This window comes from Giraffa tippelskirchi, chromosome 7, assembly GCF_054371585.1.
Source record: "Giraffa tippelskirchi isolate mGirTip1 chromosome 7, T2T-mGirTip1v1.2.pri, whole genome shotgun sequence".
Classification (NCBI taxonomy): Eukaryota; Metazoa; Chordata; class Mammalia; order Artiodactyla; family Giraffidae; genus Giraffa; species Giraffa tippelskirchi.
In genome coordinates, this window is record NC_137281.1 from 98,626,175 (window position 1) to 98,649,963 (window position 23,789).

General features: G+C 37.6%; 1 protein-coding gene across 6 annotated transcripts in view; it reads left to right on the forward strand.

Moving 5' to 3' along the window:
• The first annotated feature begins 2,012 nt into the window (after positions 1 to 2,012).
• BUB1B (BUB1 mitotic checkpoint serine/threonine kinase B) overlaps positions 2,013 to 23,789 on the forward strand; it is a 52,886-nt gene continuing 31,109 nt past the window's right edge. Inside the window, exons 1-7 of one of the 6 annotated variants that reach the window (XM_081507171.1) lie at positions 2,013 to 2,251; positions 5,073 to 5,219; positions 9,620 to 9,717; positions 10,016 to 10,150; positions 11,311 to 11,370; positions 11,759 to 11,903; positions 16,374 to 16,570. In XM_081507171.1, the coding sequence (XP_081363297.1) occupies positions 11,811 to 11,903; positions 16,374 to 16,570 (290 nt within the window). In that variant the 5' untranslated portion in view covers positions 2,013 to 2,251; positions 5,073 to 5,219; positions 9,620 to 9,717; ... (1 more) ...; positions 11,311 to 11,370; positions 11,759 to 11,810. The remainder of the gene's footprint in view (positions 2,252 to 5,072; positions 5,220 to 9,619; positions 9,718 to 10,015; positions 10,151 to 11,310; positions 11,371 to 11,758; positions 11,904 to 16,373; positions 16,571 to 23,789) is intronic. The other 5 variants (XM_081507173.1, XM_081507169.1, XM_081507170.1 and 2 more) reach the window with 5 other exon arrangements.

Here is a 23,789-nt window from a genome sequence, read left to right on the forward strand (position 1 = left end):
CACAAAGATGGTTTGGATTATTATGCCTCCTTCTCATTGGTTCTTCTACCTCAGGACAACTTATCACTGGTAAATACAAGATGCAACCACTGCCCTGATTGGCTGATCTGTTGCTGGGGTGAAGGGCAGCATGGTGATGCTGCTTTGCCAGATGTGGTTTCCTTCAGGTCCTGAACACACACACCCCCATTCAGTCTCTCTTGACCTTCCTCCCATCCTCAGAAAGTCCCTTTCTCCTCCTGTGGTTGCACAGTAAACAAGCAGTTTGTCCAGGGTTCCCTGGAGACCCAGGGGTTTTCATCTTTGCAGTGTTTAGCCTGCTAAAGTAGGGTTTTGTATAACTCAAGAAGGCAAAGTTGGGGAAAATCAGCCTTTGACAATCAAGAACACACACATTCCCCCATGACCAAGCAAGAGATTGTAGATTTTCTGACAACTAAACTAAACTAAACTAAACTACCACTGATGCAGATAGGCATGGCTTTGCATATAAATGGGTGAAAATGAGAGGCTTGCTAGTCCCCAACTCCTACCAGTTGCCACTGAACCTGATATTCCATCATTAAGATTTATTCTGCTATTAATTTTCTTCCCCTGGGACCTACTGTTAAAATACAAAGATCCAAAATCTGTTCTGAAAGATGTGTGAAAAGGCTTCTTTATGGCCAAGTAAGTCTAGAGATGCCAACATATTTTAGTATCCCCTGTGGTAGGCAGAATAACGGTCCCCAAAGATGAGCATGTCCTAATCCATGGAACCTGTGAATATGTCGCATTATGTGGCAAAAGAAACTTGGCAGATGTGATTAAGGTTTAGGACCTTGAGACAGAAAGGTCATCCTGGATAATATGAATGGGTTTGATATAATTACATGAGTCCTTCAAAGCAGAGAGATTTTCCTGACTGTGATCGGAGAAAGAGATGTGGTGACAGATACTGGGTCAGGGAGAGTGATGCTGCTGGCTTTGAAGGTGGAGGAAGGGGGCCACAAGCTAGGGAATACTGGCGAATGTCTCTAAAAACTAGAAAACAGGAAACAAATTCTCCTGAAGGGCCTCCAGAAACACAGTCCTGCCAACACCTTGTTTAGTGTGAGACTTGAGTCAAATTTCTGACTTAACAAATTGTAAGGTAATAAATTTGTGATGTTTTAAGCTGCTAAGTTTATGGAAGTTTGTTAGAGAGCATTAGAAGACAGAATATACTCCCTCCCTCAGAGATTCATGAGTGTGCATTAGCTATTAAGGGCTCTAGGGAATCTTTCAGGACTGCTGTGCAGCTAGGCTTATTCAAAAACCCTGCTCCCCAGCCACATCTGAGCTTACCATGGTTTCTTCCTCAAGAAATCAAAACTGGGACCAAAGAGTGTCAGTAGATGCTGGTCTGCTGAAGGGGAAAAAGAGGCAAAACCTCTGGAGCTATAGCATAGCTGTATTTTCTGCCTGGGACTGCAGCAGAGAAGCAAGGCGGTGTCATTACCGCATTACAGATGAGTTAAAACTGAAGGTCAGAGAGAATATGTCGCTTGCCTAAGGTTGCACATTTGGTACGATTTCGACAGAATTAGATTCTAGCTTTCTTCAGTTCACGTGCGGGGCAGGAAACAGCTGGGTCAGAGCCGCCTAAGAACTCTGGACACTTGTGACACTTGGGGCAGACAGCAGCGGGTGGTCATAGCCTGGCCAGCCAGTCCAGAAATCAGGTCAAGAGCAAGCACTCAGAGATATCTCACTATGCTCATTATATCAAAGAATTCTGGTGCTTAAAATGTTCCTCGCTTGGCTCAAAGATTAGCTCTAGAGCCTGGACGCAGAAAGCACCTGTAGAGAATTTACACCTCCTGAATTTACACCCGCTAAGCCTGCGGCACCTGGACAGCCACAGTCCCCGGAAACTACCCCTCCCACTATGCACCGCGACAGCGTTGACTAAACCCGGGATAAACTACAAGTCCCAGGATTCCTTGGGCGCGAGCGCGGAGGAGCGGAGGGGCGTAGCACGTTGTCGGCGCGGGACCGTTAAATTTGAAACTTGGCGGCTGGGCGTGAGAGCTTGAGGTGGCTGGTTCGTGAGGGAATCAGGTGCGTGCTTTTTCTGGGAGCACCCTCCGGTCGCTTCAGTACCTCGAAGGGCAGGTTGCAGAAGAAGGCCCAGGCGGTCTGAGGCCCTGAAGAAAGGCCCGCGGGAGGACTAGGCCCTGAGCCGGTAATGCAGGATGGCGGCGATGCAGAAGGAAAGGGGTGCTCCGAGGTAGGTACCGGAGAAGGGCGGCCGGGAGCTGGGCCTGCTAGCTCCTAGGGTGCCTGGCAGTGACAGAGCCTCCTCTCAGAACAGTCCAGGAGAAGAGCAGGCCCGACCGAATCGTCCTCCCTGCTGGAATTGGACGCGAGGAGTGGAAGTGAAGGCACAGGGTTAGCACCGGACTCAGTGGGCTGAGGGCGCGTGAGAATCCTGCTGCATCCGGCTACAAAGCCAAGGAGGCTGTGGGACCCCGGGGTTCCAAAGGGCTTGGAATTTGTGGTCCGTGTTTGTGTCTCAGACCAGCCATTCGCTAACTCTGTGACTTTGGATACGTCCTTAAATGGAAGATGCTGCTGTTAACACTGCCTACCATTCCTAGTTCTGGGAGAATTCAGAATATTTGTAAAGTAACTGCCTTCAAATAAGTGCTTAGCACATGGTAGGTGCGTCTTTAAGTTAGTAGCATAGTTAGAAATCTAAAAAGCCTTCTCCGCATGCTTGCTGCTCTTCCTTATTTATCCATATATAAGCTCTTCTGGATTGAAATTCTATGTGCGTTTTCATTACGGGGTACACGGTACTTATGGGTTTCCCGGGTGGTGCAGTGGTAAAGAATCTGTCTGCCAACACAAGAGAGACTCGGGTTCGATCCCTGGGTTGGGAAGATCCTCTGAAGCAGGAAATGGCAGCTCCAGTATTCTTGCCTGGAAAATTCCATGGACAGAGGAGCCTGGTAGGCTACAGTCCATAGGGTCACAGAGAATCAGACATCACTGAGCACTACCACCACCACACAGTACTTAGATAAATGTCATTTCAGGAGCTCTTTAATTCATGCAAAAGATAGATACACGTTTTATTTTATATTGAAGTATAGCCGATTGACACTGTTGTGATAATTTCAGGTGGACAGCAAAAGGACTCAGCCATACATGTATCCATTCTCCTCTAAACTCCCCTCCTGTCCAGAGTGCCACCTAACATTGAGCAGAGTTCCCTGTGCAATAGGATAGGACCTTGTTGGTTATCCATTTTAAATGTAGTGATGTCATGTGAGATATATTTATTAACCACCTACAAAGTGCTAGGTGTAACAAAAACACAAAAATCCCTATCCTTATGAAGCTTAAGTTCTGGGTGGGATGAGGGTAGGGAAAACAAGGTAAATAAACTAAAAGGTAGATAGTGGTTGGTACAAAACAAACAAAACTGGGGAGGAGGAGGGTTGGTGTAATTTTTGATAGTTTTGAACAGAGGGCCTCACTGAAAAGGTGTCATTTGGGTCAAGACTGGAAGGGAACTCAAGAGTTAGTCATGCATTGATCTGGGGGGAAGTACAAAGGCTGGAGGGTGAGAGTTGCGTGAGGCAGGGGCACTGGCTGAGTAATTGGAGCAGAATGAACCAGAGAATAAAAGGAAATGAAGTAAAAAAGGTGAAGATGCAGGCATTGTAGGGACTTGGCTTTTACTCTGTAGTCCAAAGTTATTGGAGGGTTTTTAGCAAAAGAAAGACATGATCTGACAGGGGTTTAAACAGGATCACTTTAGCTGCAGTATCGAAAAGACTAAAGGTAGAAAAGGATGGAAGCAGAGAGACCAGTTTAGAGGTTATTGAAATAGTCCAGGCAAGAGAAGATGGTGGCTTGAGCCAGGCTGAAAACAGTGGAGATGCTGAGAAGGTTCATTTCTGGATACGTTTTGGAGGTGGAACCAACAGGACTTGCTGGATGACTGTGGGGTGTGAGAGGGGTGTCTAGGTTGGCATTAAGATTTTTGACTTGAGAGCTGGATAAATGAAATTGCCATTTATTTGAGATGAGGAAAGAAGCAGGTCTTTGAGGAGGCAAGAGGAGGAGGAGGGAGGGAGGGATGGAGGGAGGAAGCAATCCAGCTCAATTTTGGACATTTAACAGATATTTTAATTGCTATTTTAAGAGAAGAAATCTAGAAACCTCAATAAATATTTATTCAGAGCTTACTACTGTTAGATCCTGTGTTAGATCATAAGAATAGAAAAATAAACGACATGGCCCTTATATTTACACAAAATAGTTAAAAAGATACTAATAGTTACAACTTACATTATTAATCACTTACAGTTTGTTTTTCTGAAGGGAGTTTTCAGCTCTCCTCTATACTGAGGTCACACAAAACTTTCACTTTGTTTTTGAAGAATAATGCCTGTCTGTCTCAGTTTTAAACACAGAAATAGTGTCTCTCAGCCAGAAGTAAACTTCTCTTTGAGGATTGTAGAGCTCTGAAGTTCAGAGTATATACCCTTTGTGGTGATTACCTCCAAAAAGCTTTTGTGGATTCCCCCCAGAGAATTGATGTAATTGGAGGAGCCATTTATGACCAGTAAACTGTATTTTTGTCTACTTCTACTCTGGGCTACCTATATATATAAACTTCAGTTTTAAGTAATCAGTTGAAACATGGGGTTAGTCTGATAAACACTTTGCTAATTTTAAAGTAAACAAGGTGATGCATTCAGTGATAGGCATCAATATGATTTTTGACTACTTTGCCAAATTTATAATATTTTTTTCCCTTCTTTCTTCCTGTCATAAACTTTCTTCTTAGGATATTGCTCACAATACTGTAGCCATGTCCTCTCTTCCATTAGGTAATACTGCAGCCTTGAACTTGGAAACCAGGTCACAGATAGACTCAGAAGGTTAGAAGTATAATACTAATAACACTACTAATATACCAGCCCACTGTATTCAACCCAAAGATCATGAATTATCACTTTTCTGAAAACATTTACGATAATCCAGTGTTAATTCATTTGTTAGTATGAGATTTACTTTTGTTTCTCTCTTCACAGTGAAGTCATGTCCTTGGAGGGAGATGAATGGGAGCTGAGTAAAGAAAATGTTCAACCTTTAAGGCAGGGGCGGATCATGTCCACACTTCAGGGAGCACTGGCACAGCAAGAATCTGCCTGTAACACTACTCTTCAGCAACAAAAATGGTGTGTAGGATGGTTGGGGCTCCACCAGTCATCATTCGTCCCCAGCTGTGGCGGTTAATATGGGCGTGGAGCCATGCAGGATGGCATAAGGAGTACTAAACTACTCTTCAAAAATTGGTAGTCTGAGAATCTGTTCCCCTCCTGCTTTCTCATCACACAACAGCTATCTAAAGATCCCCTCAAGTGCACTTAAGAACAAGAGCTATAGGATTTCATTTTACTGTGGAGCAGCCAAACTCCTGTATCAATAGAAATATTTCTCATACAGGGGGAACTGATGAGTAAAGCAAGTATCATATTATAGTATTTACCAAAAGAATTATGTCATTCTGAATCCTGAAACAGAATTAACTCTTTGAGACTAATCAATTAATGAAATTGCTTCTTTGTATTCTGAATACTGAGGGAGAGTGCATCTGTTTATCCTTTGTCTGTACTCAATTATTAATGTTCTAGGAAAGTATTTTTGAGAATGTGTGCAAAAGAAATAGTGGTCTCCAAAGAAAATGTAAGCCTTGGAGAAACTGAATTTAAGGAACTCAGGGTGATGAAAAGCTGAAAAGTACCACTATATTGTTCAATATAGTGAACAATAAAACTTGCTCTCCTTTGACAAATGTTTTGATAAATACACTTTTTTTCAAAAAGGGAAACTAAAGTATTGGTTTCTACCTACAGTCTCATGACCAAAAAATTCTTGTATTATCAGCAGATTATCATAATTTTGATCTAATGTAGTGAATACCCTTGATCATCTCTTTGAATCTTTAAAAGCACTGAATTTTATGGTTTTGTTTCACAGATGGTGTTCTATTCTTAAATCTTTTTGATGACATTCTGTGACATTGTACTAGTTTTTCCACTTCACTAACTACTCTTCCTTTTTGCTTGTTGGCTTCCTACTTCATTTTACCTAAGTTTCTGTTCTTTGCCCTCTGTTCTCATTCCATATTCAAATTTTCCAGCATTATTTAACTACTATTTACATCTCTTACTTGCCTTCTAAATGTCTTTTTATGTACCTGTAACATATGATTAGATAAATATTTCTCTAGTGTATTAAATACTGCATCTCTTCTCTCATGTAGGACCTTCCTTTTTCTACTCCATTTTCATTAATGGTATGAATTAATCTGAATGATCTTACCTCACTGCTCTCTCCTACTCATTGATTTAGTCAATTGCTAGGGATTGGGGATTTTTTTTTTTAAAGATCTATTTATTATTATTTTAAACTTTTGACCGTGCTGGGTCTTTGTTGCTGTGTGCAGGCTTTCTCTAGTTGTGGTGAGCAGGGACTACTTTTCACTGCAGTGTGCAGGTGTCTCATTGAGGTGGCTTCTTCTTGATGAGCCCAAGCTCTAGGCACATGGGCTTCAGTAGCTGTGACTCTCAGTCTCAGTAGTTGTGACACACGGGCTTAGTTGCTCCAAGGCATGTGGGATCTTTCCAGAGCAGGGATAAAACTTGTGTCCCCTGCTTTGGCAAGCAGATTCTTAACCAATGGACTACCAGGGAAGCCCTTGATTTTTTAAAGTATAATTTGCATGCAGTGAAAGGCTCAGATTTTTAAGTATGCTTAGGTGATTTTGATATACATTTCAAGACAGCACATTTTTACCTCAGAAAGTTCTCTCCTGCACCTTCCCAATCAATCTTCCCTTCCTTCATGAAGAAACCAGTGATCACATGTTTATCACCATAGGTTAGTTTTCTTTATTTTACTATTTTATATAAATGGAATCATACAGTAGTTTCAATATGTTTTTTAGGCATTTTCATGTTGCATGTATTAGTAGAGTGTTCTTTTTTTCTTTACTGAGTAGTATTCCATTTGTTTATCCATTTAGCAATTGATGGACAAATGGATTCTTTCCAGTTATGTGCTTTGTGGGTAAAGCTGCTATTTACATTCTTGAGTAAGACTTTTTGTGGACATAGATTTTCATTTCTCTTGGAATAGCATTGCTAGGTCACAGAATAAGTGTTTGTTTTCCAAAGAGGTTGTAACATTTTACACTCCTACCAGCCACATATGAGAATCTATTTGCTCCAGATCCATTCCCATATTTAGTGTGGTCGTTTGTTTTTTTTTTTCATTTTAGCCATTCTGGTGGATGTGTAATAGTATCTCATGACGCTTTTACTTCCCATCTCCCAGGTGACTACTGAAGTGAGCACTTATTTACTTGTTTATTGGCCATTTATATATCTTCTTTTGTGATACTTTTGTTTAGATATTTTGCCTTATTTTACAATTGGAAGATCCCCTGGAGGAGGGCATGGCAACCCACTCCAGTATTTTTGCCTAAAAAATCCCCATGGACAGAGGAGCCTGGTGGTCTACAGTCCATGGGGTCGCAAAGAGTTGGACATGACTGAGCATCTAAGCATACACATAGTTGGATTGGAAGAGTTCTTTATGTAGTCTGTATACAAGTCCCTTATCAAATATATGTGTTAAAATATTTTCTCTCAGTTCATGGCTGTCTATTTTCTTGGTAGTATTTTTTGACAAGCAGAAGCTTTTAATTTTGATGTGTGGTTAATTAATGTTTCTTTTAGTACCTTTTGTGTCTCCTTTAGGAAATCTTTGCCTGCCTAAGTTCAGTTCAGTTGCTCAGTTGTGTCCAATTCTTTGCGACCCCATGAACCGCAGCACACCAGGCCTCCCTGTCCATCACCAACTCTCTGAGCCCACCCAAACCCATGTCCATCGAGTTGGTGATGCCCTCTAAACATCTCATCCTCTGTCATCCCCTTCTCCTCCTGCCCTCAATCTTTCCCAGCATCAGGGTCTTTTCAAATGAGTCAGCTCTTTGCATCAGGTGGCCCAAGTGTTGGAGTTTCAGCTTCAACATCGGTCCTTCCAATGAACACCCAGGACTGATCTCCTTTAGGATGGACTGGTTGGATCTCCTTGCAGTCCAAGGGACTCTCAAGAGTCTGCTCCAACACCATAGTTCAAAAGCATCAATTCTTTGGCGCTCAGTTTTCTTCACCGTCCAGCTCTCACATCCATACATGACTACTGGAAAAACCACAGCTTTGACTAGACGGACCTTTGTTGGCAAAGTAATGTCTCTGCTTTTTAATATGCTGTCTAGGTTGGTCACAACTTTCCTTCCAAGGAGTAAGTGTCTTTTAATTTTATTGCTGCAGTCACCATCTGCAGTGATTTTGGAGCCCAGAAAAATAAAGTCAGCCACTGTTTCCCCATCTATTTGCCATGAAGTGATGGGACCAGATGCCGCGATCTTAGTTTTCTGAATGTTGAGCTTTAAGCCAACTTTTTCACTCTCCTCTTTCACTTTCATCAAGAGGCTCTTTAGTTCCTGTTCACTTTCTGCCATAAGGGTGGTGTCATCTGCATACTTGAGGTTATTGATATTTCTCCCAGCAATCTTGATTCCAGCTGGTGCTTCCTCCAGCCCAGCGTTTCTCATGATGTACTCTGCATATAAGTTAAATAAGCAGGGTGACAATATACAGCCTTGATGTACTCCTTTTCCTATTTGGAACCAGTCTGTTGTTCCATGTCCAGTTCTAACTGTTGCTTCCTGACCTGCATACAGATTTCTCAAGAGGCAGGTCAGGTGGTCTGGTATTCCCATCTCTTTCAGAATTTTCCACAGTATTGTGATCCACACAGTCAAAGGCTTTGGCATAGTCAATAAAGCAGAAATAGATGTTTTTCTGGAACTCTCTTGCTTTTTCGATGATCCAACGGATGTTGGCAATGCCTTTTTTTGAAAAAAAGGAAAAAATCCTGTGATTTTTTTTTTCTAATAGCTATGTTTTAGCTTTTATATTTAAGTCTGTGATTCATCTTAAATTTATCCTTGTGCATGGTATGAGGTTAGAATAAAAGGTCTTATGCCTCCGTCCCTACCTTCATATGCCTATCTAGTTGTTCTGCCTTCATTTGCTGAAGAGAGTTTTTTGTCTTTCCCTATTAAATTGCTTTGGGGCTTTTGTCAAAAATCATTTAGTTGTGTATGTGTGGATCATTTCTGGACTCTATTCTGTTCCATTGATCTAACTGTCTACCTTTTCATCAGTTGTATGTTGTCTTGATTAGCTTTATATAGTAAGACTTGAAATCAGGTAGAATAAGTTCTCCAACTTGTTCTTTTTCAAAATTGTTTCAGCTATTATTGGTCCTTTGCATTTCCAAATTTTAAAATCATTGTGTCAGTTTCTAAAAAAGAGACTGCTAGGATTTGAATTGGATTGCATTGAACCCATAGATAAATTTGGAGGTTTGCTGATTTTTATCGGTAGTGTCTTGAATTTTTTTTTCATTATTTCATTATCTCATACTTAAATCATCATTTTAGTCACACAATTGTGGCCCTTTTTCTAATTTCTCCTATTCTTATACTGATGTTATCAAACAGGGTTCTTGGATTCTTTAATCAATAGAAATTGATAAGAGGCCAGACAAGAGATTCAAGCAAGGATTTACTGGGACTAGAGCTGCAGGGAGCAAAAACAGGTAACAGGTTCTCTTGCTTGCTCCCTGAACATGGGCCAACTGGTTCCCTAAAGGGAGTGAGGGTAGGGGCGGGTCCAAGATTTGGGCTGGAGGGGTGGCTTGGATGATCTGCCCACCCCCTTGGTTTTGCTGTATGCAGGGATCATACTGCAGTACCCTGCTTTTGCTCTGGACACCTTAGAAGTAGCAGTTGGGTTTTTGGTCTTTTTGTATCTTGTTGTTCAAAATTTGTTCCAACTGCTCATGTACACAGTTATATTTTAGTCTCTTATAGTTTCTTTATATTCTGTTGCTCCAGAAAACATTTGTCCAGGTGCAAGCACTGTAGCCAAGGGTCCAAGGTCCCAGCCTTTTTCAGTGTTACCTGATTAATCTTTTTACTTACCATATTCAAGATATTCTCCAATTGAAGAACCAGTACTGGCTTGAACAGGTAGAATCTAAGCTCTTTAAATTTGCATTTAAAGCGTTCTCTTACCTCTCCAGATATCTCCCATTTATTCCCAATACTGACTTTATGTTATAGCTTAATTTTCTCTGGATAAGCTCTCCGACTTTGACAACTTTATTCAATACTGATTTCCCTCTCTCTTGGAAAACTCTTTTTTTCTTTGAAATCTTATGTTTCCTTCAGACTCCCACCTTCTAGGACTGCTTCTGTAACACCTCCTTTTAACATCATGAAGCCTTTACTATCAATTCTTGGCAATTGTAATATACAGCTCTGTATTGTTAGTTAATTTTTCATTTATGTACTATCTTTCTTATTAGAGCTTAAGGGTCTCTTGTGTCAGGGACTATTCTTATTCTTTATGTTAAACATAATCCCTTATACAGTTATTACTGATAAGTTGTTTGTTTAAATTGTGGTTTATTATGTAATACTTCCCCTCTATTCTGACTGGTCAATCTTTAACTTCATCTTAGCCTTCTGCCTTTGTAAGCACTTTGTAAAGTCATATTTCACACTTTCTCTGAAACATTCCTCCAATTTTTATATGGTCTAATTCTTCTTTGACTAATGTTATCCATGGAATTTTTCTTTTAAGAGTCTTATTTCTGTATATATATTTATGTGTGTGTGTATTTAGCTTCTTCAGTACTATCATATGCATATAAAGGTAATGGGTGTCATTTATTGAGTACTTAACTACTTACTTTGTCTAAACACTTTACACTTAAGACTAATCAACCTAATAAGATAGATCATATTATTATCCCCATTTTACAGATGAGGTAACTGAAAGCAGAGTTTAAATAGCTTTTCTAATGTCACTCAGCTGGTGATTAGTGGAGCTGTCCTGGAACCTAGGGAGTCTTGTTCCAGAGCTTTAAATGCTGTGTAATACTGCTTTTCTATAAATTGTCTTGAAATTCCTCTAATTTCTTCATATTTTATCTCTCTAGTTATGTTATCAAACAGAATCCTGATTATTTCTATTCTTTTTCTTTCTGTTTAACAAGCCCTCAAACTCCAGTGCAGTTATCTAGATTGATATTAAATACTTAATAATGAATAAAAATGAAGGTGACACTTGTTCATTTGGCTCTTATCACTATTGCTTATGCTAACATTTTCTGTTTAAATTTCAGGGCATTTGAATCTGAAATTCGGTTTTATACTGGAAATGACCCTCTGGATGTTTGGAATAGGTGAGTCTTTTTTATTTAACAGGGCAACAGAAACTTAATAGATGGAGTTCTTACAGCTACACTTCTCAAACTGGGTTATGTGAAGCAGTGTGTTAGAGTAGAGAGTAGTGTTTTTGAAACACAAAGAAGCAGAATAATTATAGTGTATCTTCCTGAGGTATGACTGTGAACTACACCCATCTGCCACCATCCTCATTATTTCCCACAGGTACATATTAGCAATATTTAGAAAAGTTTGAGAGATAACAGGTTTAGGACATGTCACTGAAAACCTCTAAATAAACATTGTCAACATATTAGATATTTCTGCTTTGAAAAGTCCAGAATGGGTCTTGGAACAAGACATGTTAAACTTGAAAAATAATTCCTTTCCTCTCTTCCCATTCAGATATATTAACTGGACAGAGCAAAACTATCCTCAGGGTGGGAAGGAAAGCAATATGTCAACGTTATTAGAAAGAGCTGTAGAAGCGCTACAAGGAGAAAAACGATATTATAATGATCCTCGATTTCTTAGTCTCTGGCTTAAGCTGGTAAGTCTTTCTGAAGTGCCATCTGAGTTTAAAATATTAAAAGATTTTTCTCTCTAGGTATCTTATACATGCAAAAACTGAGCTGTTCAGTAGAAACTAAACATACCATAAATACTCAATATTTGTTAAATTGTTTCCATCTAGAGATGCATTTTACTATGATTTTTTTAACCCATTAACAGTGATCATAAGGCCTGTATATCTCTCTGTAGGAATGGGTTATTTCTTGATTTTAATCATCATTAGGCCGTGCAGCTGTGCTCAGGGAGGACATATAGGAACCAGCACATGGTAGTAGTACAATTGTTTGGGAAAAGCTTTTGTAGGTGATTCTGCTGTTCCTTTCTTCCATTTTTTGAATCATCACTATAAAAAAAGTGTTTATATTTTATCTGTCTTTTGGTTTTTTTCACTTAGTATGTTGCTATAATTAAAGCTATTGACCTGACCACTTTGTACTGTCTTACTTGACATGTAGTTCTTTTAAGAACACTTTTGAGGATTTTTTATGAAAACATCTTCTTTATAAAAATGATGACCAGAGTTTCTTAGCCATCAACTCTTTTCTTTTATCCTAAAAGAGATTAGAGAAAAGCAACTGGGGACTTCCTGGTGGTCCAGTGGTTAAGACTCTACCTTCCAGTGCAGGGGACACAGTTTCGATCCCTGGTTGGAGAACTAAGATCCCACATGCCACAGGGCAACAAAGCCCACAAACCACTACTGAGCCTGCACACCACAACTAGAGAGAAGCCCACACGTCTCAGAAAAAGATCGCCTGACCCAACTAAGACCTGATGCAGCCAAAAATAAATAAATAAAAAAATTTTAAGAAAAAAGGATGGAGAAGGAAATGGCAACCCACTCCAGTAATCTTGCTTGGAAAACCCCATGGACAGAGGAGCCTGGCAGGCTATAGGCCATGGGATCATAAGAGTCATACACAATTTAGCGACTAAACCACCCACCACTACAGAGTGAATATATGCCTAAAGATAATGTGTGTAAAGGATATTTGCCATATACTAGCTAGTTTTTTGGTGGGAGGGTGGGAGTCAAGGAAGACTTGGGGTTATTTTTTCATCACTTCCATTTTATACTTATTTATAATGGCCATTATTTTTACTAATACTGTAAAACTATGAAAATGAATAAAATACTAAAAGTTTCATATAGCCAAGGATTCATAATATGATGACTTTATTTTATATGATAATGTGAATTAAAACATGTATCTGCCACAAAAAAAAAAGAAAAAAGGAAACAAAACAAGTGATAAATATTCAGAATAGAATTTTAGGTGATAGAATTAGATACTGGATAAAAACTTTAAATAAAATATGTAAAAAATTAAAAATAAGTAGTCAAGTAATTCTAAATAATAGACTATTTTCAACAATCATTGTAATATAATGAAATACCAACACTGGAAATTAATAAGTTTTCTGGCTAAAATATATCTCTATATTTCTGGCTAAAATATAATCAATTATTAATATAGTTAAATGAATCTTGAAGACATAATTATCCTGATTTCTGCAGGTCATTTGACATATATTGGCATCCTTATGTAAGTTGGTGACATTACCTTAGGGATAGTAGTTATGAGAATTTATAAGAAAGGGTGGCACACAAAGAATGCTAAACAGATTTGTTAGTATGGAGACTGTGGTTCCTGATGGTGTACTAATACATTTTGTTGTTCATTCTATTTTATATAATATTCTTACATGTGACTTATTAGAAGATTGAACTAAATAAACCTCTAAAGCGACATTTAATCCCAGGGTTCTATGATTATATTTAGTTGGAGCTATTAAAAGTAGTAATTGGAATAATTTCTCTGTTCACTTGTGTTAACCCAATGTTTGTAGAGAAGAGCAATGATTATCATAGAGTAAAAAGAATAATCTAAACCAGTGTTCCTGAAAGAATGATCTGTAGACTGTTCAAGGTAAGTACAAAAATTGAGAGTAAGCGTTTAGAAATTTTATTGACAATTTAACGTTGACACATCTATGCACATCATTTTTCTAGTAACTTCTATTTTTATTGTATTTTTAAAAAATATCAGTCAACAATGGAATGGAAACTTTTAGATAGACACGCCTAAAACTGTTCCCTTCACCACAGGTAATTGGAGAAGCACTGGTCTAGATAACTCTCAAATTATTAGCCTTAGAGTGATCAGCAGTAATCTAAACTTTGTACCTGGGAAGCAAGGTGCATATTATTTGCTCTCTTTCTTAGTCAAGAGGAGTAAAGATGGGTTCCTCACACTACTCTTTTGCTTTGCAGAAAGTTTTCTCCAGTCATTTTTATAAAGGATAACTATAATCTACCTAAGGAAAATTTTGTTCTTAGAAAATATCCAGTATTTTTAGTTGAAAGTTTAAAATGGTTTTAACTTGGCTTTTTAAGGGTTACCAGAAAGATATGTTTAGCTTTTGAATCGATTAATCTAACCATCTTATCCTTTTATTTATGTTATTTCTTTAGTGATCTTATTCAGCAATCTGGAATAACCCAAACTGTATTCACTGCCCCATGCTGCACCACAGCTATTCAGAAAACCATTATTGAGGTGCAATCAGTTTTAAACTTTATTTATGTAGTAATAGATATCAAGGATTTGCTCTTACAGTGATAAACATTGAGAATTATTACTTTGCTTGAAATATCATCACATGTGGGAAAACATCTCTAATTTGAATAAGCAGAAAAACTCCATTACTGAATTACTATGAAATTAAACTATAAAATACTAATGGATTTTGTTAAAGATATAAATGGAACATTTCATTTTTTTCTTCCAGACCATGGGTAGGGACTGGAATGTAGTAGAGAGTAATGTTTTCTGCCTTTGTGGAACTTACTTTATTGAGGAAGACAGATGGTAAGCAATTAATTGTAAGTGTAACAGAAGAGAAAGAGGGAAAGTGTTTAGTTGTATGGTAAAACATACAAGGCAGACTAAACCAAGGCTAGACAAATCAGGAACAGAAAGATATGAATGAAAATGCATGTAGTAAATGAACAGGAGAAAATGTTATCCTCTGCAGTAGTAAAAGAACTCTTAACTAGAACACTGAAGTGCTAAATGCTACTTTTATATGAAAGTAGAAACTTAAAAATAAGTATTAGCTATGAAACTATATTTGGAAATAACTACTAACATTTTAAATTTCTATAACCATCTTAGAAACCAATTTACTTTTTAACATAGTTCCACTTATAGGAATTTATCTTAAGGGAATAATGTAAAATGTGAAAGGCAATATGCTTAAAGGTATTCATTACACAATTATTTACAATTGGGAAAAATTAGAAGTGGTTTGTCCAAAAAATTAAGTAATAGCTAAATGATGAAAGATCTACTGCTCAGTCACTTCGGTCGTGTCCGACTCTCTGCAACCCCATGGACCATGGCCTGCCAGGCTCCTCTGTCCATGAGATTCTCCAGGCAAGAACACTGAAGTGGGTTGCCATTTCCTTCTCCAGTGATAAAGTATGAAGTGAGTGAAGTGAGTGAAGTGAAGTTGCTCAGTCATGTCCGACTCTTTGCGACCCCATGGACTGTAGCCTACCAGGCTCCTCCATCCATGGGATTTTCCAGGCAAGAGTACTGGAGTGGGTTGCCATTTCCTTCTCCAGAAAGATCTACTAGATGGAACATTGTTCACCCATTCAAAAATATTAAGTAGCAGCATGGAAAAATGAATGATAGACAGTTGGATGGAATAAAAATATTTAATTTTGATTAAAACTATAAAATGACAAAAATCTCTTTATCCTGTGGAAAAATGATATATGTTCCTTTTTTTCCTCAAGAGAAAAATAAAGACTGAAAAAATATATCAAACTTGTTAGTGGTGTGGGATTTTTAGTGATCCCCTCCCTTTCCCTTTTTGCTGCTAGAATTATCTGTATTGTAGCTGGTCTTAATAAGGTCCCTTTTAAAATACAGATTTGACCATGTCATTTCTTTGCTTATAGCTCTCCTATCCCAACACATATAACATTGACTATCAGGTATATTTACAATTGATGAGCTTGACTTTCAAGCCTGGTCACACCTTTTCTCCCCAAACTTCTATCTAGCCTAAACCTTCACAAACTTAGTCTTCAGTGTCTTTGCTTATGCTTTTTTCTCTGCCTAGAATGCCCTTCATTTCCCACTCTTTACCATATATAAGTCTATTTCCCCTTAAGGGCCACACTCAAATGTAATGCATTCTTGAAAGCTTTCTTCCCCATTTCTTTTTCTTACAAATTAATTCCTTTTGTCAAGTAAGGGATTAGTGTAAATGTGTTTTAGGTCCTCCCAATATATTCCTTATAATCTTGTGTTAAAACAGATAATATTTTTTTCAATGCAGAAACTACATTTTGTATCTCCAATGACTGGCACATAACAGACAATATGTGAAGAAAAATTGGTTAACTGCTAATGCTTTTAATTTGTTACAGGGGCATTTATGCAATGAACCTTTGGATATGTACAGTTATTTACATAACCAAGGAATTGGCATTTCACTTGCTCAGTTTTATATCTCATGGGCTGAAGAATATGAAGCTAGAGAAAACTTTAAGAAAGCAGATCTGATATTTCAGGAAGGTATTGAACAGAAAGCTGAACCACTGGAAAGACTGCAGTCCCAGCACAGGTAAACTTCCTCTCTGGAGCTTTTCTTAACTCTTTAATAGATACAAAAAGTTGTTTTACATCTGAATAAAGTGCTCTCTGTGGATTGGCAAGTTAACTTCATTACTATTCAGGTTTTTTAAAGACATATTTAAATATTTTCTATTTAACATACAGTAAAATCTAGTCTTTGATGTACAGTTCTGTATGTTTTCACAAGTAAATAGAAACATGTAACCATTATCATAATCAAGATATATTTGGATAATTCCATCACTCCATAGAATTCCCACATTCTATCCCTTTGTGGTCAACACCTACTCACAGTCCCAACCTCTGGCAACCACTGATCTATTCTCCAGCCCTATAGTTTAGACTTTTCTATAATGTCATGTCAATGGAATCATATAGTGTATAGTCTTTTGATTTGGGCTGCTTTCATTTAGCATAATGCATTTGAGTTGTAAGAGTTCTTTATTCTGAATACAAGTCTTTTGTCAGATAAGTGATTTGTAAACCTTTTCTCCCAGCTTAATTCTGGGAGTGACTTTTACAGAACAGAAGTTTTTAATTTTGAAGAAGTTTAATTTATCAATTATTTCTTGTATAGGTTGTGCTTTTGGTATATCTAAGAATTCCATCTAGCTGAAGGTTACAAAGATTTTTCTCCTGTGTTTTTATCCTGAAGTGTTACAGTTTTACTTTTTGTTTTTAAATTTGTGATCCATTTTGAGTTAATTTTTGTAGAAGGTATTAAGGTTCTTTTTTTCCCTATGAGCCTTATTTATTCATGTGCCTTTTGTTGAAAAGGTTTTCTCCATTGAAGTACCTTTGCATTTTTGTCAAAAGTCAAGTGATCATATTTGTGTAGGTTTATTTCTGTTACTCTGTTTTCTCTTTTGATCTTTATGTCTATCATTGGTATATATTACACTATCTAGATTGCTGAAGAGTTATAGTAAGTCTGGAATCAGGTAATTGTTCTTTTTAACTCTTCTAGTTCATTTGACTTTCTGTATAATTCTAGAATCAGCTTTCTGGGATTTTGATTAGTATTATGCATGAACAAGATGTATTTCTCCACTTATTTAGAACTTTTATTTCTTTGAATAGGCTTTGGTAGTTTTTATCTTTCAAGGACTTGGTCCACTTCAGCTAAGTGATGAGTTAATGGGCATAGAGTTGTTCATAGTATCCTTTATTATCTTTTTAACGTCTATAGGTGAGGTAGTGACCTTCCTCCTTGTTTTTTCATATTGACAATCCTGATATTGGTCCTCTAGTTTATCAATTTCTATTGATCTTTTTAGGAAATCAGCTTTTGCTTCCATTGATTTTTTAATCTTTTTTTTTTTTTTAATAAATTTATTTATTTTAGTTGGGGGCTAATTACTTTACAACATTGTAATAGTTTTTGCCATACATCGACATGAATCAGCCATGGGTTTACATGTGTTCCCCTTCCTGGACCCCCCACCCACCTCCCTCCCCATCCCATCCCTCTGGGTCATCCCATTGCCCCTGCCCTGAGCCCTTGTCTCATGCGTCAAACGTGGAATGGTGTTCTGTTTCACATATGATAATATACATGTTTCAATGCTATTCTCCCAGAACGTCCCACCCTCACCTTCTCCCTCAGAGTCCATAAAATTGTTCTATGCATCTGTGTCTCTTATTCTGTCTCACATATAGGGTTATTGTTACCATCTTTCAAATTCCATATATATGCATTAGTATACTGTATTGGTGTTTTTCTTTCTGGCTTACTTCACTCTGTATAATGGGCTCCAGTTTCATCCATCTCAGTAGAACCGATTCAAATGTATTTTTTTTAATGGCTGAGTAATATTCCATTGTGTATATGTACCACAGCTTCCTTATCCATTCGTCTGCTGATGGACAGCTAGGTTGCTTCCATGTCCTGGCTATTGTACACAGTGCTGCGATGAACATTGGGGTACACGCGTCTCTTTCAATTCTGGTTTCCTCGGTGTATATGCCCAGCAGTGGGATTGCTGGGTCATATGGCAGTTCTATTCCCAGTTTTTTAAGGAATCTCCACACTGTTCTCCATAGTGGCTGTACTAGTTTGCATTCCCACCAACAGTGTAAGAGGGTTCCCTTTTCTCCACACCCTCTCCAGCATTTATTGCTTGTAGACTTTTGGATAGCAGCCATTCTGACTGGTGTGAAATGATACCTCATTGTGGTTTTGATTTGCTTTCTCTAATAATGAGTGATGTTGAGCATCTTTTCATGTGTTTGTTAGCCATCTGTATGTCTTCTTTGGAGAAATATCTGTTTAGTTCTTTGGCCCATTTTTTGATTGGATCGTTTATTTTTCTGGAATTCAGCTGCAGAAGTTGCTTGTATATTTTTGAGATTAATTGTTTGTCTGTTGCTTCGTTTGCTATTATTTTCTCCCATTCTGAAGGCTGTCTTGATTTTTTAATCTTAATTGATACTCTGCTTCTAATTTTATTAACTTCTGCTCTTTATTATTTCCTTCTTTGTGCTTTGGGTTTAACTTGCCCCTTTTCTAATTTAAGGTGACACTTAGAGCACTGTTTTCTAGAGCTTTTTTTTCTAATATAAAAAATTTCTGTCTAAGCACTGCTTTAGCTGTATCCCACGTATTTTGATAATAATAATGTATTCTCATTCATTTCAAAATATTTTCTAATTTTCCTTATGTCTTCCTTTTGATCCATGGGCTATATAGAAGTGTATTATTAGGAAGTGTTTGGAGATTTTTGAGATATCTCCCCATTACTGATTTCTAGTTTAATTCCATTATGGTTAGAGAACATAATTTGTATGGTTTCAAGTCTTTCTAATTTATTAAGGTTCATTTTATGGCCCAGAATATGTGAATGTTTTGTGAACACCTGAAAAATGTGTTTTCTGCTGTTTTGGAATAAAATATTCTATAAATGTCATTTTTAGGTCAAGTAGATTGGTAGTCAGTTCTGGTCTTCTGTATACTTGCTAACTTTCTGTTTACTTATTCTGTCAGTCACTGAGAGAGGAATCTTGAAGTTTCTTTTATTGTGGTTTTTTTGTGGGATTTTATTTTTGTTTTTTTGCCACACAGCTGGTAGGATCTTTGTTCCCCTTCCAGGAATTGAACCTGGGCCCTCGAAAATGAGAGGTCAGAGTCCTAACCACTGGACCACCAGGAATTCCCTCTTTTATTGTGAATTTATCTCTTCTTTGAGCTCCTACCAGCCTTGCTACATATATTTTGAAGTTCTATTAAGTATATACACATTTAGAATTGATCCCTTTATCATTATATAATGTTCATCTTTATCCCTGGTCATACTTCTTCTGAAGTCAGCTTGATCTGATATTAATATAGCCAGTCCAGCTTTCTTTAGTTTTCATGATACATCTTTTCCTTTCTTTACTTTTTTTTCCAACAGTTTTAAAGGTTTGCAACCATTGCCACAATCTAATCTTACGACATTTTTAACACCCCAAAATGAATTCTGGACTTATTATTATTCCACAGGACTGGAAAAGGTCAGTTTTCATTCCAATCCCAAAGAAAAGCAATGCCAAAGAATGTTCAAACTACCACACAATTGCACTCATCTCACACGCTAACAAAGTAATACTCAAAATTCTCCAAGCTAGGCTTCAACAGTATGTGAACCGAGAACTTCCAGATGTTCAAGCTGGATTTAGAAAAGGCAGAGGAACCAGAGATCAAATTGCCAACATCTGTTGAATCATAGAAAAAGCAAGAGAATTCCAGAAAAACATCTACTTGTGCTTCATTGACTATGCTAAAGCCTTTGACTCTGTGAATCACAACAAACTGGAAAATTCTTAAAGAGATGGGAATACCAGACCACCTTACCTGCCTCCTGAGAAATCTGTATGCAGGTAAAGAAGCAACAGTTAGAACTGGACATGGAACAACAGACTGGTTCCAAATTGGGAAAGGAGTACATCAAGGCAGTATACTGTCACCCTGCTTATTTAACTTATATGCACAGTACAATCATGTGAAATGCTAGACTGGATGAAGCACAAGCTGGAATCAAGATTGCCAAGAGAAATATCAATATACAATATTGATAAATATTGAGATATTGAGAAAATATTGAGAAATATCAATAATCTCATATACACAGATGACACCACCCTTATGGCAGAAAGTGAAGAAGAACTAAAGAGGCTCTTGATGAAAGTGAAAGAGGAGAGTGAAAAAGCTGGCTTAAAACTCAACATTCAGAGAACTAAGATCATGGCATCCAGTCCCATCACTTCATGGCAAATAGATGAGGAAACGATGGAAACAGTGACAGACTTTATTTTCTTGGGCTCCAGAGTCATTGCAGATGGTGGCTGCAGCCATGAAATTAAAAGACACTTGCTCCTTGGAAGAAAAGCTATGACAAACCTAGAAAGCATATTAAAAAGCAGAGACATTACTTTGCCAACAAAGATCCATATAGTCAAAGCTATGGTTTTTCCAGTAGTCATGTATGGATATAAGAGTTGGACTATAAAGAAAACTGAGCGCCAAAGAATTGATGCTTTTGAACTGTGGTGTTGGAGCAGACTCTTGAGAGTCCCTTGTACTGCAAGGAGATCAAATCAGTCGATCCTAAAGGAAATCAGTCCTGAATATTAATTGGAAGAACTGACGCTGAAGCTCCAATACTCGGGCCACCTGATGCAAAGAAATGACTTGTTGGAAAAGACCCTAATGCTGGGAAAGATTGAAGGCAGGAGAAAGGGATGACAGCGGATGAGGTGGTTGGATGGCATTGCCGACTCTATGGACATGAGTTTGAGCACCCTCCGGGAGTTGGTGATGGACAAGGAAGCTTGGCCTGGTGCAGTCCATGGGGTCACAAAAATTCAGATACAACTGAGCGACTGAACTGAACTGATTAACAGTGACTCTCCATTCCCTCTCAATCCAGTTCCAGGCAACCATTAATCTGCTTTCTCTCTCTGGATTTGCCTATTCTGGACATTACACATAAATGGAATCCTACATTATGTGGTCTTTTGTGACTGGCTTCTTTCACTTAGCGTATTTTCAAGGTTCATTATAGATGACCATAGTTGTGGCATATATCAATATTTCATTCCTTTTTATTGCTGAATAATATGTCATTCTATACATATAGTGCATGATTTATCCATTCATCAGTTATTGGGCATTAGGTTGTTTTCATTTTTTGGCAATTATGAAATAATGCTGCTACAAACATTCGTATTACAGGATTTTGTGTGGAGTTTCATTTATTAACAAAGGGGGTTCTTTTTTATTGAAGGGTAGTTGATGTATAGTACCGTACAAGTTAAAGGTATACAATGTAGTAATCCACAATGTTTAAAGGTTATACTCCAGGTGGTACTAGTGGTAAAGAACCACCTGCCATTGCAGGAGGCATAAGAAATGTGGATTTGATCCCTAGATCAGGAAGATCCTGCATGGCAACCACTAAAGTATTCTTGCCTGGAGAATCCAATTGGCAGAGGAGCCTGGCTGGCCATAATCCATAGGGTCACAAAGAGTTGGGCACGACTGAAGTAACTTAGTGTGCATACACACTCCATCTGTAGTTATTATAAAATATTGACTATATTCCCTGTGTTGTACAATATGTCCTTGTAGCTTAGTTTATACCTAATAGTTTGTATTCCTATCCCCTACCCCTATTTTGCCTCTCCCCACTAGTAACCACCAGTTTGTTCTCTATATCTGTAAGTTTCTTTTTGCTTTATTCACTAGTTTGTTGTATTTCTTAGATTCCACATTTAAGTGATATTATGCAGTATTTGTCTCTTTGTCTGACTTATTTCACTTAACATAATCCCTTCTAAGTACCTCCATATTGTTGCAAATGGCAAAATTTCATACTTCTTTACGACTGAATAGTATTCTACTATATATATGTACCACATCTTGTTTATCCAGTCATCTGTTGGTGACTCTTAGGTTGCTTCCATATCTTGGCAATTGTAAATAATGCTGCTCTGAACACTGGCATGCATATATCTTTTCATATTAGTGTTTTTGTTTTTTTCAGATATATACCCAGGAATGGAATTGCTGGGTCATATGGTAGTTCTATTTTAGTTTTTTCAGAAACCTCTATGCTTTTTTCCACACTGGCTGCAGCAATTTGCATTCCCACTAACACAGTACAAGGATTCTCTTTTCTCCACATCCTCGACAACATTTGTGATTTGTGTTCTTCCTGATATGGTTGTTCTGACAGGTGTGAGGTGATACCTCATTGTGGTTTTGACTTTCATTTCCCTGATGATTACTGACGTCAAGCATCTTTTTATGTGCCTTTTAGCTATCTGCGTTTCCTCTTTGGAAAAACAGTCTGTTAAGCTCTTCTCTCCATTTTTAAATCAGGTTTCTCTTCCCTTTTAACCTGACAGTGTCTTTTTATTAAAAGTGGTTCTTTTTTTTTCCTTTTTTTTAAAGTGGTTCTTAAACACAGCAATGAGTTGGATGTTGTGTTTTTCCCAACTCTCACAATGTTTTTTATGTGGTTTACTTAGAACATTTTGATGGAATTACCAATTTTGTGGGATTTAGATATGTTATTTTAATATTTGTTTTCAGTTTCTCTGTCTTTTTTCCTTTGTTGCCCCTTTCCTGTCTTCTTTTGGATTGTTTGAATTTTTTTTTTTTTTAGTATTTCATTTTAATTTATTTTATTGACCTTTTGTTTGTTGTTTTTTTAGTGGTTCCTCTAAGGTATATAATACATATACCTAACCTTTCACAGTCTACTTAGAGTTAATATTTTACCACTTCAAGTAAAATAATAGAAGCTTTAAAACCATACAGGTTCTATATCTTCCCTACTTTCTTGATATACTGGTGATAAGTATTAAATTTACATACATTGAAAATCCCATCAGACAATGTTATAATTTTTGCTTTCAAAAGCCGTATGTGTTTTAAAGAACTTAGGAGAAAAATAGTCTGTTATATTTACCATTTTTGTTCTCCTTATTCCTGACATTCCAAGTTTTCCTCTGATATCATTTTCTGTCAGACAAAAGAGGTTTTTTTCTAGCCATTCATTTAGAGTGAATCTTTTCCAATAAATTCTCTTAGTTTTTCTTCATCTGAGAATGTCTTTTTTTTTTCCAGCCTCAGAGCATGCAGAATCTTGATTTCCTAACCAGGGATCAAACCCGTGCCCCTTTCATTGGAAGCATGGAATTTTAACCACTGGACCCCCAGGGAA